Below are 12,757 nucleotides of genomic sequence, written 5' to 3'. Positions count from 1 at the left end.
CCATTTTGGGTAAATTTCGAGCTAATAATTTCAGTTGTGGCTTCATCAATGTTTATGATCCATCAGTGGAGGAGGAAAAGAATAGTTTTTTTGAAGAACTAAGTTTGTTCTTAAGTGATCAGAATTGTCCTGTTTGTGTAGGAGGGGATTTCAATGCTTATTTGCATGAAGAAGAGAAGATTGGCATAGGGCAAAACAGAAATGCAATGATTATTTTCAGTCAGTTTATTCTACAATTTGGTCTTATTGATCTACCTATGATTGGAGGCAGATTTACTTGGTGTAATAACCAAGATAATCCAACCTTTGTAAGACTGGATCGATTTCTGGTTGATAGTCAGTTTTTGGTTGCATTCCCTGACATAGTTCAGTCTATTCTTTCAAGGTTTGTGTCAGATCATAATGCTATAACTCTTGAGAATAGGAATGTAGATTGGGGTAAAAAACCTTTCAAACTATTCAATTACTTGATGGATAAGGAAGGTTTTGAGGATCTGATTAAGTCTTCTGTTCAGAACAGAAAGAAAAATCAAAGGAAAGTGGGTGCTTTTAATATTCTGAAGAATGTCAAATGTTCAATTAAGAAGTGGGCTGAGAAGAGAGATTAGTATCCAAGAGTTTTGATTTCCAAATTAGAAGAGAAAATTCATAATTTAGAGATCGACCAACAACAACATCAAGGTGTTTCAGACAGAGAAGTTTTAGTAGAATTGAACACTCATAGAGCAGAATTGTGGAGGTTGTATAAAATTCAGGAGCAGATCAGTTTCCAGTATTCTAGATCAAGGTGGATAAAAGATGGGGATCGTAATACAAGATGCTTCCATACTTGTGCTACGGTAAGAAAAAAGCTAAATGCTTTGAATGCATTGAACATTATGGGAAAGACTATTCAAGATCCGAATGTAATAAAGGCTACTATATGGGATTACTTCTTCAAAATTTACAATGAGCGTTCCACCCTGGAAATTGATGATATAAGGCTGGAATTTAACAGAATTTCTTTGGACCAGAATCAGTTGTTAGAGAAAGAATTTTCTGAGGACGAGATTTGGGAAACCTTGAAGTCTTGTGACAGTAATAAAGCCCCGAGGTTGGATGGTTTAAATTTGGGTTTTTTCAAGAGGTTTTGGTATGTTAAGGAAGATATTATGAGATTTTTTCATAATTTCTATTTGGGGAAAGAGTGGGAACATGGTGTAAACCATACTTTTATCACTCTTATTCCAAAAAATTCGAATGCTAGTGGCCTTGAGGATTATAGACCTATAAGTTTAGTAGGTGGGTTATATAAGATTTTGTCAAAGTGCCTATCAAGGAGGTTAAGGAGCTGCATTTCAGACATTATCAGTCCTTCTCAATTTGCTTTCATCCCCAGTCGACAAATTTTGGACTGTTTTTTAATTGCTAATGAGGGAATTGATTTTTGGAGGAAGAATGGTTTAAAGGGCTGTGTTTTTAAAGTTGATTTTAAGAAGGCATATGACACAATTGACTGACCTATTTTATTCAAAGTAATGAGGAAAATGGGCTTTGGTTCTACATGGATTGGCTAGATCTCAAAATGTGTCACAACATCCTCTGTTTCAATTTTGGTCAATAGGGTTCCTTCAGAGGAATTCTCAATGGCAAAGGGCATTCGTCAAGGTTGTTCCTTGTCTCCTCTGTTATTCAACATAGTAGGGGAACTTCTTAATCTTATGATCCTTAAAGCTGTTTCAGTAGGTTTATTTTCGGGTATGGTTATTAGCAGGGAGAAGGGGACTTTCAAACTATTTCACCTTCAATTTGCTGATGACCTTATAATCCTCTGTGGAGCATCTAAGAAATAGGTTATGAATGTGAAGAGAGTTCTTCAGGTCTTCGAAGTTATGCCTAGTCTCCAGTTGAACTTAAAAATGTCTATAAACTTTTTGGTGTTAATTCGAATGAAGAGGAAGTAAGAGAATGGGCAGAGGCTGTTGGATGTTCAGTTGGGAGCTTTCCTTTAGAGTACTTGGGACTTCCTCTGGGAGCACAAAGAAACTCTTTTGTTTTGTGGGATCCAGTGGTTCACAGTTTTAACAAGAAGTTGACGGGTTGGAAGGCATCCTCACTTTCTATGGCAGGGAGGTTGGTATTAATAAAGTCAGTCTTATGCTCGCTTCCTACATACTATTTGTCATTGTTTAAAGTTCCTGCTTCGGTCTACAAGTCACTTAATTCAATCATGTCCAATTTTTTATGGGAGGAGGAAATGGAAAAAAACAAGATTCATTGGGTGGGCTGGTCCATTGTATGCAAACCAAAATTCGAAGGTGGGTTGGGGGTTCCAAATATCGAAATGGTAAACATAGCTCTTTTAGAAAAATGGTCTTGGAGGTTTGCAAATGAAAGGAATGTGGATTGGAGGAAACTGATTTGTTCTAAATACAATTTAGACTATGCTATATTGCTATTTGACAATAAGGTCACGCCAAAATTTTCTTAGATATGGAAATCCTTGGTGAACAATCATTTCAAAAAGACCCTATTGGCTGTAAAATCAGAAGCAATTACAGTTTTCAAGTAGGTGATGGGAGTATCATTCATTTTTGGCAAGATGTTTGGGCTATGGATCATCCATTAATGCTCATTTTTCCAAGATTGTTTTCCATTTCCATAAATAAGACTGGAAAATTATCTGAGTTTGGTGCATTCAGTTCAAGCGGTTGGTTTTGGGATTTACAATTGAGAAGGGAGTTGAATGATTGGGAATATGAGCAATGGTCTAATTTAATGACAATCATTTCAAATTTTTCCCTGTCAGTTGATTCATCTGATGTGCTGGTTTGGAAAGGCACTGGAGACGGGATATTTACTGTCAAATCATGTGTTAGTCAGTGTTGTTCAGGGTTCTCTAGTTCGGCAGAGGTTAATTTCTGGAAGAATGTCATTTGGAAGGGATTGCTGCCTCCAAGAGTGGAGACATTTGTATGGCAAGTTGTTCTACAGAAGTTGGTAGTGAAGTCGGTTCTGGTTGAAAGAGGAATGAAGGGTATAGATGACTTGTTGTGTCCTTTATGTAAGCAGAGAGATGAGACCCCCTCACATTTATTTTTTACTTGTTCGGTGGCTTTGACTATTTGGAATAAATTCATGAGATTCTGGAAGATTCAGTCTGCCTTTCATGTGGACGCAAAAATATTTCTTCTAGCATGGGTTGATTTGCGGATTAATTCAACCATATGGTCATTTATTCCAGGGGTCGTCCTATGGACCATTTGGAAGTTCAGGAACTATATTGTGTTTGAAGGAGGAAAGGTAGATCAAGCTGAACTTTTCTTTTTAGCTAGGTTCAGGCTGGCTTCGTGGTATTTAGCTAAGTACAAACAAGTTTCGATCTCTAAGGATTTGCTCATTTCAGATCCTTCATTAGGAGATTCTTGTTCTCCTCACTCTAAACCGATTAAAACAGTGTTTAATTGGTCCCCTCCTCCAAAAGGCTTCATCAAACTAAATGTCGATGCTGCTACTACGAATGATTGGAAGAGAAGTGGGTTAGGTGGTGTTTTGAAAGATGACTCCGGGTTGATTGTAGGATCATATAAGGAAGCTGTAGGTCCTGGGCCTCCTACTTTGATGGAATTGAAGGCTATCCTTAAGGGCTTATCTTTCTTTCACCATTCGACACAGGTTCAACGAACGCCTAATCATTGAGAGTGACTGCAGGGTGGCAGTCGACTGGGTTAAGGATTTCATTTCATGTCCTGATGTTTATGCTTACATTGTTAAAGATATTATTGAAAAACTCAGACTGTGTGAAGGTATTATTAGATGGGTTAATAGGGTAGCTAATTTAGAGGCTGATGCCCTAGCTAAAGCTGGAATTGGTTGATCATTTGTTGTATTTAAGGGTTGTAACTATTTAGGTTGTTGATCTCCTTTACGGAGCTATAGGCATTGTATTCATATGTTCTAATCTTATTATTAATGAATTCCAAGGCACTCTTTTCCTCCTTCCGCTGATTAAGGAACTTTACCCAAATTCCATTAATCATGAAGTAGGTTTTTAATGAGACCTACTATTCCTATCAAAAAAAAAAAGTTTAATACTCCCTCAAACCATAGATATTTTTCAAATGCTATGCTACTAAACTAAGAGAGCTATTTCTTTTCTGTGGTTTCTCTTTTGTGGTTCTTGTACTTGAATCCTATGGTTTTGCCAATCTGATACTAGGAAGAGAAAAGTTGCAATTCTTCGTTATCCTCTTGGATGATAATTTTATGTAGTTATTTTCTTCCGGATATGATCTCTGGTTTATTTTAATGGACTCTTAACCATTTATGTGTCACTCTCACTCTTCTGCCCCATGATTATTGTCCCTTATTTTTTCATGTTTTAGTTTTGTTTTTTCTCAAAATTTCTCTCTTCAAAATATATCCGTTTGTTTTGCTTCCACAATATTTTGTCTAGTTTGTGTTGTCGTGGAATGCTTTGTTAACTTTACAAAATTAGCTTTACTTGCTGGTCTCTATTTATGCACAAGAAATTGCTAGCAAAAATTTTGAAAATGAATACTTTGTAAGACCAAAGTGAGTTCAATAAATGATGCCTCCTTAAAATTTAGGAAGCCTAAAGATGGCTAAATATATGGGAAGAGGAAGAATTATCTATTTTGGATTCAAAATTAAGATGATGTGAAAAAGTAAAATAATAAATTTGGTTTTCAATCAAGACACTCATTTTGGACTTCTAATATAGAATATAAATTATGTCCATGGATTAAGTATTTAAATATCTAATAATGCCTTTAATTATCAATCATATGTTAGAGATCCCTCTATCTGTCTGATGGTTTTCAATCAAGACACTCATTTCTGATGTCATTGTTAATTTCTCTTTTGTATTTCTTTCTTTCTTGGAATTAGAAGAGGAAAGTGATCTTTTTCATTTTTTTATTACTATTTGTTCTTTCTTTTACAGATCTTGCGGTTATTCAGCGAATCTTCTGAAAGTATTGGCGTTTTAAAGGGTGACTTGACTGACGCTAAACAGTGTCTAGGGGTACGCAATAAACAATTGCATCAGCTGTGGTATCGATCTGTTACATTGCGTCACATAATCTCCGTGTTGGATCAGATTGAGAGCATAGCTAAGGTCTGTTGATTATTTTCTAAGGATATATTCTTAGTATTCAAATGTGTCAACTTCGTTAGAATTTGACATTGCACTTCCTTCATGCAATCCTATGTTGCTGCAGTAAATCAAGTAATCTGAAGCATCACCTTTTCTGTTTGTTACATGGTTCAGGTTCCTGCTCGTATTGGGAAGCTCATTTCTGATAACCAATTTTATGCTGCGGCTCAATCGCTTGTTCAGTCAACATTGATGCTTGAGCGAGAGGGCCTCCAAATGGTACTTTATAAAGAAGCATTCCTGTTTCTTTTATTTGCCCTACTTTGATGAAGATGAGGCTTTGGTTTAGATCATGTTTTTTGTATGATGTTGCAAGCAGTGTATCTGTTTCTATTCTTTGCTTTATTTAGGTAAATTTTGGCTTAGCTCCCGTTGCTACTGATTCCATGATTAGATTGGCACTGGCTTAAAATTCTTCAACTTGCTGTTTCAACTTCTCTTACATTTTTATCTTTTAGAGTAACTTGTTGCTTTGTCATAAATAGACTGGCTGTTCATTTTAGAGGTGTTATACCTCCCAAATTAATTGGGTATATTTATTTCAGTCATTACTAAGGCCTAGCCCAAGTGATTTGATATCTGGAAAAATGCGCCTAAAAACAGCCTTACCTTTTTTACTTAGTTTCAGGTTGAACCATATTGTTTTGAAAGCATAGACGTTAATCTCTAAATTAAATCTGTTAAACAGTTTTAACCTTCAATTTATAAGACCTTTAATTGTCATTTGGGTTGCACATGCTGTTCCAAAGATATGCTAACATGGTGTTCTTTCTGTGCTCCTTATCATTGTACATCCATTCTTTTTCTCTTTGTTTGTGGTGGCATACCATTGATAGACCATGCACAATTACTGCAATACCAAATGAACCAATTAAATTTTCTAAACTATTCTTGATATGAAAAATAATCCAGAGGTATATAAGTTTAAACTACGGAGGGTGCTTTTAGATGCCTGCATTTAAATATTCTAACCTAATATAATGTAGGTTGGTGCTCTCCAAGATGTTCGATCTGAGCTGTCAAAGTTGCGAAGTGTTCTGTTCTATAAAGTTTTGGAGGATTTGCATGCACATCTTTACAATAAGGGTGAATACAGGTATATTATTTTTTATCTATTAAGGGCTTTAACTTTCTATTTCACATTTCCTTATAATCTAAGGAAATAAACTGAAGAATATGGAAAGAATAAAAGAGGTAATGAAATAGAAATCTGATGATTGAATTTAGGAGATTACAATAATTTAAATAAATCGAGTTGCTGACTTCTAATATAATAGGACTTTTCTGATAAAGATAAAAAATTCTATCTAAATATAGAAATTACAAAGACTTGTAAGACTTATCATTTTTTATCATAAAAGACCCCAAAACAAATAAGACTCTACAGGATTGATTCTAACACTCCCCCTCAAACTGGTGAATGAATATTTGTCATTTCCAACTTGTTTAGAATTTCTTGAAAAACCTTGCTTGTCAGCCCCTTCTAAACACATTTGCCAGCTGATCCTCGGTAGAGATGGAGTACAAATTACACCACTGTCCAATATTTCAAAAAGTGAAACACCAATCAACTTTAATATGCTTTGTTCGATCATGTTGAACAAGATTGTGAGCAATATTGATACCTGATTTATTATCACAGTAAAGCCTCATGGGTCCTTCCCACTTTATTCTTAAGTCATCTAGGATTATCTTTACCCAGAGTAACTCACATACTCCCAAAGCCATCAATCTGAGTTCTGATTCAACACTTGATCTTGCTACTACATTCTGCTTCTTACTCCTCCAGGTTATAAGATTTTCACCTTAGATTGTATAATACCCAAATTTTGATTTTGTGTTGCCTAAAGACCTTGCATAATTTGCATCCGTTTATGTTTCTTGTGTAATGCCTGAGTTCATTTGATGTTTGAACACAATTTCTTTTCTTGGGCCGCCTTTCAATTATTGTAGTATCCTGTTTACTGCTTTGAGATTTCATTCTTACGGATTATGCATAAGCTGACTGACTACACTTACTGTAAAGACTATATCTAGTCTATTGTGTGCGAAATATATTAACTTTCCAACTAGACTTCATTAGGATCCTCTATCCACCATAAGTTCTTTTAGTGCACCACATAACTCATGATTATACACAATTGGCGGTCTCATCTGGTTTGGAACCCATCTTCCCCGTTTCTTGCAATAAGTTAAGCACATATTTCTGCTGAGAGATGAAGATTCCTTGTTTCGAACGTGCCACCTCAATGCCTAGGAAGAATTTCAACTTTCCTAGCTCTTTGATGTCAAATTCCTTCAAATGACATTCTTTCAAATTCATTCCTTCAATATCATTACCTGTAACTATTACATCATCTACATACACTAGAAACGTTGCAACCTTTTCAGAGTTTGAGTGTTCTATGAACAAGTTATGATCACCTTGACTTTACTTATATCCAGTGAGATCATTGACTTGGAAAATAAGACTTCTACACGGCTGGTTCTAACATATTCTTCTCTCATTTCATCAATTCATTTGTTCATATTGAATTGGAAAGGAAGAAAGGAATGTATTATCTGGTTCCGTATGCTTTCTGCATTTTATCTATGCCAATAAAAAGGCATTTCGGAAAGTTTACCCTTTACAGAACTCTTGTTCATTACGCTGATTAAATTTTACAGCTCAAGTGCATCAAGCTTGCATGATAAGGATGATGAAGTGCCTACAACCACAGCTGTTGCATTTACTGCAAATTCTACTCATCCCGTCTCTCGAAGAACCAGGTCAGTGAGACTTGATAGCATGTTTGGCAGTCAGGGACTTGTAGATGGATCATACAAGCCAGGTTCCATTGATGGAGGGTAAGTCCAGATTTTTCGTTCTTTTTTTTTTTTAATATCCGACTCTATGTACTCCTTGACTTTTCCCTGTTGCATTCCTCTTGAATGATGTTATGAGTTTCAAACAACATATAATGTATGCTTTAGCAGTTATCCTAGTAATATATGCATTACTTTTAAGTGTTAACAATGACTTTTGTTTACCAGAATTGTTTCCTTGGAAATTTGTTTTCATCTTTTACAATATTATCACGTCCAGCTGAAAACAGATTTCTTTTAGAATATAGGAGAACAAACCTTCACTTCTGTTTTAGTTAGTATAGTTTTACGGAAGAATGATTTGGATACCAAATTTCGTTTTGAAGTCATAGAGTCGTAAAATTTATGGCAACCTGAACTGTGATTAAGTGATTTCTTCTACGAAGTGTTCATCTCCGAACCTGTTATCTATTATAAAATCTTTTCTTTTACGGATCTTGTCGCATAAATTTTTTCAACCATTATCAATATTTTCTCATGGGTTCTTAATAAGTTTTTATTATGAACAAATCATCTAAAGTCTTCACAACTTGGTGTTTGCATATATGCAGAAAGTCATTACTCACTAGGTTTCTTTTAATAGTAGTAATAATAATAATAATAACAAAAAACAACAACAACAACAACAATAATAATAATAATATTTCTGATTCTGTCTCTCTTTTAAATTGCTTTTAGATATAATATATTTCTCAGTTTGTTCAGTTGTCTGAATTTGAATCTCACCTTTTTCTTTTTTCAGTTCATCATATGATGGCCATGATGAGGATGGTTCTTTGGAGACGCATGATAATGATGGTGATGCAAAAGATGGCAAAGTTATATCCCATCAGATGCCATTGTGGCTTTCGAGTTCTACTCCCGATGAATTTGTTGTATGAGTACCTCACTTGACATTACTGCATCTCATGATGTTGACTTCATTAATTTCTATGACCTTTAGCATTGAAACACAGTTTTCATTTTGGTGATCTAGGAAGCAATCAAAAAGAGCGATGCTCCACTTCATGTGAAGTATTTGCAGACCATGGTGGAGTGCCTCTGCTTGCTTAACAAAGTAGCTGCAGCTGGGGCTGTAATATGGTTGGTTGCTTTCCTTATGTTGTAGAATGTTTTAATTGAACTTGTATTCATTCATTGGTTCTTTTAGATAGCATCTGAAAATGGTTTTGTACAACTATTCAACCTATTCTACTTTTCCCTTATCTCTTCATCTATTAATGATTTTTCGGATGGTTTTCTAATAAGATATATGAACTCAGAATAATTCTGGATTTAAATTACGTACTGAGCATGATGGAAAGTAGTTTGAGGCACTTTATCTTTTGATAAAAGCTTATACTTAACAAACTAATGACATGTCTGCTGTTGATATTACTTGTCTTCATGATGGTTTGTCTATGTAACAGCCAACGATTGCGACCCACAATTCATGAGATTATCACTTCCAAGATTAAAGAGAATGCAGAATTCATTAATTCTTCAAGGTCTGAAATTGATAAGGCCAATCGAATTGGTAACTCCAGTGTCCACTTTATAAAAGGACATATAGAAAGCTACTGGTTACCTAAACAGAAGCGTCATAATGGGATGTCATTGGCCGGGACTCTGTTGGCAGTGAGCCCTGTCTCACCTGTGATGGCTCCTACAGGAAAAGCACAAGCTGCTGCAAAAGAACTTCTTGATTCAATTTTGGCAACTGTTGTTCAGATAATTGGTGAGACATGGATTTTTTTGTTTATTACTCTTATTCTCTTTCAGTTTTGTTTACTCTTGTATTAAAAAATGAAACTAAATTTCTTAGCTGTAATTGATCAGAGAATCATGTTGTTGTTGGGGAGCTTATTCAGTCAAAATCTTCCCTACAAAGTAACCCAAACATACAAAAGTCGATGTCAACAAATGTAGACCTTGATTCTGAAGCATCTCAAGTTACTGGAGGTTACAGTATTGGCTTTTCCTTGACGGTTTTACAGGTTGGTTCTTTAACAATGACACGGTTTCTTTTGGGCAGTGATTTTGGCATAATTACTTGAACTTCTATGTCTTCAGTTTTCAACATTTATGGCATTATGTGCTGCAGAGTGAATGCCAACAACTCATATGCGAGATTCTTCGAGCAACCCCTGAGGCTGCGTCAGTGGATGCCACACAAACTGCCAGGCTTGCAAACAAGGTTCCTACAAATGAAAAAAGGCAAGTAACTGGAGTCTCTTATGGTAATACTCATAGGAAAATAATAAGGATCCAGTAATAGTTTCCAATGTTCGTCTTTACTTTGCTACTGCATTTTCATGTTTGACCTACCCTGTCTTTACTTTGCTACTGCATTTTCATGTTTGACTTACCTTTCATTTTTTGGGGGAGTGGGGGTGGAGAGATGGCCGCTCCCTTAAAGATGTATGTGTGTGTATCCTTTTCCTCCTTCCTCCCTTTTCATTCAGCCAATTGATAGGATTTGTTGTTTTGCATCCTTTTATAGTTATCTCCTTGTATGCTTGAACAAAATCCAACTGGAATTTCCTTTCTATATTCAATAATAATCAACTCATTGGTAATTTACAATGAGTTAGGACGATATATATATTTTTATTTGTTCCCAAAAGTTGGCATAGTTCTTTTGGTGTATGTAATATTCTTAGCATGCAATACTATATTCACCTTAATTACCGCAAAAAACCAATATCAAATTGATTTTATTTTACACAGCTACAGATTCTGGTGTTTATTCCTTGGTGATTATATCCCATTGCAGTTAATTTTTGAGTTTGTGGTACTTGAATTCAAGTTGGGTCTCTCCACCATAGCCAGTTAGTTTTAGGTTGGATACCTAATATAGAACTAGAGCCCATGTTCGTTGTATTTTGCATTTTTTCCCATTGTTTTGCCCCTTATTTTTCCGATGACATGTTATGTCTGTTGTTGGTAGTGATTAAGATAAGGGGAGTAATTGGTCATATCAGTTAAGTCTCTTTCTGCGGCTTTATATTCAAGTTGGGCGTCTCGCCTATAATCTATTGGTTCTTGCTTGGATGTTTAACATTGTGTACCATTGCTAGCACTTTGTCTTTTGTTTTACCATCATAACTGTGATAATTTTCCTATTAAATTCTATTCTTTCTTAATTTTGTTTGACAAGTGTGAAAATTTATAGTTTTGGTTACAGGGATGGTTCAGAAGATGCATTCACTTTTGCCTTCCGTTTCACAGATGTTACTGTTTCAGTTCCAAACCAGGGTATGATAAATCGAGTTATTGCAAAACTCATTGAATTGTTTATAGTTCTTCATCCATGATCTATATATTATTAATGAGATTTGATATTATATTAATGGGCTCTCCTTAGTTAAAGAATTTTAGTTATTATTTGGCGAAGTCTATTTTTTATTATTAACTTGAATCAACCAAGGAGGAATTTATGTCTGGCTGTATGTATTGTTGGTGATACTTCTTTATTTGAAGTCTATACAATTTTTCTTGAACAGAATTCATTTGAAGTATTATATGTTTACCTAGCAGGGGAGACTGGGAGAGTAATGAGACTTTCAGTTAGATTTTAGATGTAAAATTCACAAGTTTGACTCTTTCAACTGAAGTCATTTTCTTTTTATCACAATTGCTTGATTCAGCAAGCAGTTGGAGTAGGAGAATTTTTGTTTTGCTAATTTAATATGGTCTCTCTCTCTCTCTCTATATATATATATGTGTGTATGTGTGTGTATAGTTATATTTCTTTGGAGCAGCCATTCATGAGTTCTTTTCTCTAAGTGCAGTGATTGAAACTTCTATTTTCCCTTTCCTTCTTGAGTTGCAAATTTTGTAGGTGTAACTTCACATGTTCAATTTGTGAATCATCTCCTCATATGCCATGTCTTCTATATAGGAGTTGATATCGTTCGCCAAGGATGGAATAAGAAGGGTCCCAATGTTTCACAAGAGGGTTATGGCTCTGCAACTGTCTTGCCTGAGCAAGGCATTTATCTAGCAGCATCTTTGTATCGGCCTGTTCATCAGGTTTGGGACCATGAGAATCAAATATCTATGTTTTGAAATTTAATTTTTGTTACATGTTCATTGATGAGACTGCAAATGGCCTTCTGTAATCTGATGTGTGGTGTAGTTTACAGACAAGCTTGCTTCTATGCTGCCAACGAAGTATTCCCAGCTTGTGTAAGTCTCCCTTCCAGGCTTGTATGTGTTACAAAGAAGCGTCATGAATGATATGAAAAGTATTTATGGTAGCTGTTAGGAAAAGAACACAAGTATTTTCCATTTCTTACTGTGCTCTTCCTTTATCAAATCCCTTATCAGTGTTCAGATTTGCATTGAGATTAGGAAGAGAAAATATTTAAAATACCCTTAAAATTCTCTGTATATTATCAGATCTCTGTGAAATTTGTAAAATATGTGGTCTAACACTTTTGCGAATGGGCTGTAGCTTGACATTAACGTTCTTTCGTATCCTGAATTTTCTATAATTGCAGGAATGATGGATTGCTAGCCTTTGTGGAGAACTTTGTGAAAGACCATCTTTTACCAACCATGTTTGTTGACTACCGGAAAAGCGTACAACAAGCCATATCAAGCAAGTTCTATAACCATATGGCTCCCTCTATTGTTATTCATCTTTTTTATATTAATCATATGCGATTAGTATTTTTGATATTTAGCATCTTAGGATGACAAACCGACATCAAAACTATTGGTATTTTTATAGTAATACCAATAGTTTCT

The 12,757-nt window shown here is 35.2% G+C and overlaps 1 protein-coding gene across 2 annotated transcripts in view; it reads left to right on the top strand.

Moving 5' to 3' along the window:
* Positions 1 to 12,757, top strand: part of LOC120219139 (exocyst complex component SEC8-like) — a 31,578-nt gene that overhangs the window by 5,995 nt on the left and 12,826 nt on the right. For both annotated transcript variants that reach the window (XM_039216010.1, XM_039216011.1), the window contains exons 4-16: positions 4,946 to 5,119; positions 5,273 to 5,377; positions 6,145 to 6,254; positions 7,826 to 8,005; positions 8,766 to 8,898; positions 9,000 to 9,106; positions 9,433 to 9,740; positions 9,842 to 9,999; positions 10,107 to 10,219; positions 11,190 to 11,260; positions 11,907 to 12,037; positions 12,144 to 12,193; positions 12,508 to 12,608. In XM_039216010.1, the coding sequence (XP_039071941.1) occupies positions 4,946 to 5,119; positions 5,273 to 5,377; positions 6,145 to 6,254; positions 7,826 to 8,005; positions 8,766 to 8,898; positions 9,000 to 9,106; positions 9,433 to 9,740; positions 9,842 to 9,999; positions 10,107 to 10,219; positions 11,190 to 11,260; positions 11,907 to 12,037; positions 12,144 to 12,193; positions 12,508 to 12,608 (1,741 nt within the window). The remainder of the gene's footprint in view (positions 1 to 4,945; positions 5,120 to 5,272; positions 5,378 to 6,144; positions 6,255 to 7,825; positions 8,006 to 8,765; positions 8,899 to 8,999; positions 9,107 to 9,432; positions 9,741 to 9,841; positions 10,000 to 10,106; positions 10,220 to 11,189; positions 11,261 to 11,906; positions 12,038 to 12,143; positions 12,194 to 12,507; positions 12,609 to 12,757) is intronic.

The sequence above is a fragment of the Hibiscus syriacus genome, unplaced genomic scaffold, assembly GCF_006381635.1.
Source record: "Hibiscus syriacus cultivar Baekdansim isolate YM2019G1 unplaced genomic scaffold, ASM638163v2 tig00110204_pilon, whole genome shotgun sequence".
In the NCBI taxonomy this organism is placed as follows: domain Eukaryota; kingdom Viridiplantae; phylum Streptophyta; class Magnoliopsida; order Malvales; family Malvaceae; genus Hibiscus; species Hibiscus syriacus.
Note: the sequence above shows the minus strand (reverse complement) of the source record. Positions and strands in the feature narration are given on the sequence as shown.